This window comes from Triticum urartu, chromosome 3A (genome assembly GCF_056163025.1).
Source record: "Triticum urartu cultivar PI428250 chromosome 3A, HENAU_Tu73, whole genome shotgun sequence".
NCBI classification, from domain to species: domain Eukaryota; kingdom Viridiplantae; phylum Streptophyta; class Magnoliopsida; order Poales; family Poaceae; genus Triticum; species Triticum urartu.
Window position 1 is genome coordinate 693,982,180 of NC_141875.1, and position 2,967 is coordinate 693,985,146.

At 50.8% G+C, this 2,967-nt stretch overlaps 1 protein-coding gene across 1 annotated transcript; it reads left to right on the forward strand.

Annotated features, from left to right (window-relative positions):
- The first annotated feature begins 514 nt into the window (after positions 1-514).
- LOC147981727 (uncharacterized) lies at positions 515-1,106 on the forward strand. Its single transcript, XM_087514065.1, has 2 exons — positions 515-693; positions 775-1,106. Exons 1-2 carry the CDS (start codon positions 612-614, stop codon positions 1,104-1,106), a joined length of 414 nt encoding a protein of 137 aa, XP_087370191.1. The 5' UTR covers positions 515-611.
- Positions 1,107-2,967: the final 1,861 nt, after the last annotated feature.

Sequence of the window (2,967 nt, forward strand, 5' to 3'; positions counted from 1 at the left end):
ACGCCAAGTGCACCCACTAGGTGTAGTACCCTCACTCGACTCCGGCGGACCGGTCGAGTGGGATCAAAATCGGTGGGGGCACGCTAAGTGCACCCACTGGGTGTAGTCCCCGAGACTATGGTGGACTGCGGGCAGTCGACCGTAGTCTTAGTATTTATTGTCTTTGTTGTTTTTTTGCTGTAAAAATAACTTCTCCCCTTTGCTTCCAGAAATCTTGTGATCTTGGAGCTCGCTTTGGTGACTTGGAGAAGCAGCAGATTCAACTGAACCTTGACTTGGAGCTGGCCAGGACAGAGTTGCAAAAGTTCAGAGACGGTGCCGCAGGTAAGACGAGTTTGTCGACTGGTCAGTTTTAGGCTTGAGTACCCTTCCGCCATTTCTGAATCAATCATCATTTTTTTGCAGAAAAACTGAGAGAAGCTCTGGCAAAGAAGGATCAGGATTTGGCCGCTGCTCATAAGGAGGCTGACGACAAGACCGCTCTGGCCGAACAGAAGCTGGCTTCGATCGGCCAGTTGGAAGAAGAGAATACCAGGCTGAAGACCGCTCTGAATGACTCCAACAAGGAGTGCTCGCGCTGGAAGAAGGCGAATCTCGTCCAGGGCGAGAAAATGGAAGGCATTGCTCGCAGGAGGGATGATCTGGAGAGTTATCTAAGAAGTCTTGCCAAGAAGCTGTTCATCAAGATTGAAGGTGCACATTCTGTTCCGACTGACTTTTTTTTGAGTCGACTCAGTGTACGAAAATTGACTTATCCTTGGATCGTGAATGCAGAGTTTTGCCAGAACTTCGAAGAGGAGACTGGGCGGATCGAGCCTGGTTTGGATCCAATCAACTCTCCCGTGAAAGATGAAACTGCCATGAATCTGCTCCGTCTGGAATCTCGCATCGACAATGCCGTGGACTACTTGGCTCGACTGAAGGTCGCCATGTCGCGGATTGACCCGGCACTTTGGCCAGAGGCTGAGCTCCAAAATGACATTGAGTCCTTGATGACTCGACTAAATGAAATCCCCGACCGAGTGCAGGAGTGGAAGAAGTCTGCTGCTCGGTGTGGCGCTGACGTGGCTCTGTCGTTGGTTCGTGTCCACTACAAGGAGGTGTGACAGGACAAACTGGCAGCAATCAAGGTCACCAACACCCAGAAGCATGACTTCCGAACCTTTATGGAGACTTTCATCGCTGCAGCCACTCGGATAGCCGACGGTGTCGACCTGGATGAGTTCGTCGAGCCTGCCAGCCCTCCTCCCGCGGAGTGAACAAACTCTTATGTCCCACCTTAAATTTGCCTCGGAATGCCGAGTGGTTTTTGTAACCGTTAAACTTTTTCGGGCTGCATGTCCGAGTACTTCGATCTGTGATTTGAAACCTTTAGAATTTACCCGAACTTGGTTTACCGTTGAATATCTTTATGAATCTCCTGCCGAGTGAACCCAGTCTTCATTCGAGACAACTTTTGCATTCGCAGCGCAGCTCCGAAGGAGAGGGAAGCAGTCGACCTATGTCTTGTATTTGTGGCGAAGCTCCCCAGGAGAAGGTGGCGGTCGACCCACACCCTGTTACCGCAGAGTGGGATGGAGCGCACATTGTATTTGTGGCGAAGCTCCCCAGGAGAAGGTGGCAGTCGACCTGCCCCTCGTCGTCCTTGAGGAATGAGATGTGTTTCATACTTAGGCGAGTATTGGACCGCAGCTAAGCCTCCAAGTGGGAGGATTGCTCTCCACTTGGTAGGATTTTTTCAAACTTAGGCGAGTGCCGAACTGCAGCTAAGTCTCTAAGTGAGAGAACTTAGGCGAGTGCTGGACTGTAGCTAAGCCCCCGAGTGGGAGGATTGCTCTCCACTCGGTAGGATTTTTTCAAACTTAGGCGAGTGCCGGACTGCAGCTAAGTCTCTAAGTGAGAGAACTTCGGCGAGTACTGGACTGCAGCTAAGCCCCCGAGTGGGAGGATTGCTCTCTACTCGGTAGGATTTTTTCAAACTTAGGCGAGTGCCGGACTGCAGCTAAGTCTCTAAGTGAGAGAACTTAGGCGAGTGCTGGACTGCAGCTAAGCCCCCGAGTGGGAGGATTGTTCTTCACTCGGTAGGATCTTTTCAAACTTAGGCGAGTGCCAGACTGCAGCTAAGTCTCTAAGTGAGAGAACTTAGGCGAGTGCTGGACTGCGGCTAAGCCCCCGAGTGTGAGGATTGCTCTCCACTCGGTAGGATTTTTTCAAACTTAGGCGAGTGCCGGACTGCAGCTAAGCCTCTAAGTGAGAGAACTTTAGGCGAGTGCTGGACTGCAGCTAAGCCCCCGAGTGTGAGAATTGCTCTCCACTCGGTAGGATTTTTTCAAACTTAGGCGAGTGCCGGACTGCAGCTAAGTCTCTAAGTGAGAGAACTTAGGCGAGTGCTGGACTGCAGCTAAGCCCCCGAGTGTGAGGATTGCTCTTCACTCGGTAGGATTTTTTCAAACTTAGGCGAGTGCCGGACTGCAGCTAAGTCTCTAAGTGAGAGAACTTAGGCGAGTGCTGGACTGCAGCTAAGCCTCCGAGTGGGAGGATTGCTCTCCACTCGGTAGGATTTTTTCAAACTTAGGCGAGCACTGGACTCGCAGCTAAGCCCCCGAGTGGGAGGCTGGCTCGCCACTCAGTAAGAAACTGTTTTTACAAACTTAGGCGAAGCGGATTCGCAGCTAAGCCACCCACTGGGGGATTTCTTATGCAAACAAAAAACAATAATAATCACTGGGAAAATTATAACGCTCTTGTCTTTGATAAATAAACTACAGGAGTTTTTCTTATTACATCTCATCCGAGTGAGAATTTAAGTATAAAAGGGGCGGAGTAGCTCCGCATTCCAGGCTCATGGCTCATTAATCTGGCGATCGACATTGTAGAGGTGGTATGCTCCATTGTGGAGGACTCTGGTGACTATGAAGGGGCCTTCCCAAGTAGGAGCGAGCTTGTGTGGTTTCTACTGATCCACTC

Coding starts and splice junctions, on each gene's coding strand:
- LOC147981727 (XM_087514065.1), top strand. CDS start 612: ATGGAAGGCATTGCTCGCAGGAGGGATGATCTGGAGAGTTATCTAAGA. Junction 694..774: donor GCTGTTCATCAAGATTGAAG/GTGCACATTCTG, acceptor TCGTGAATGCAG/AGTTTTGCCAGAACTTCGAA.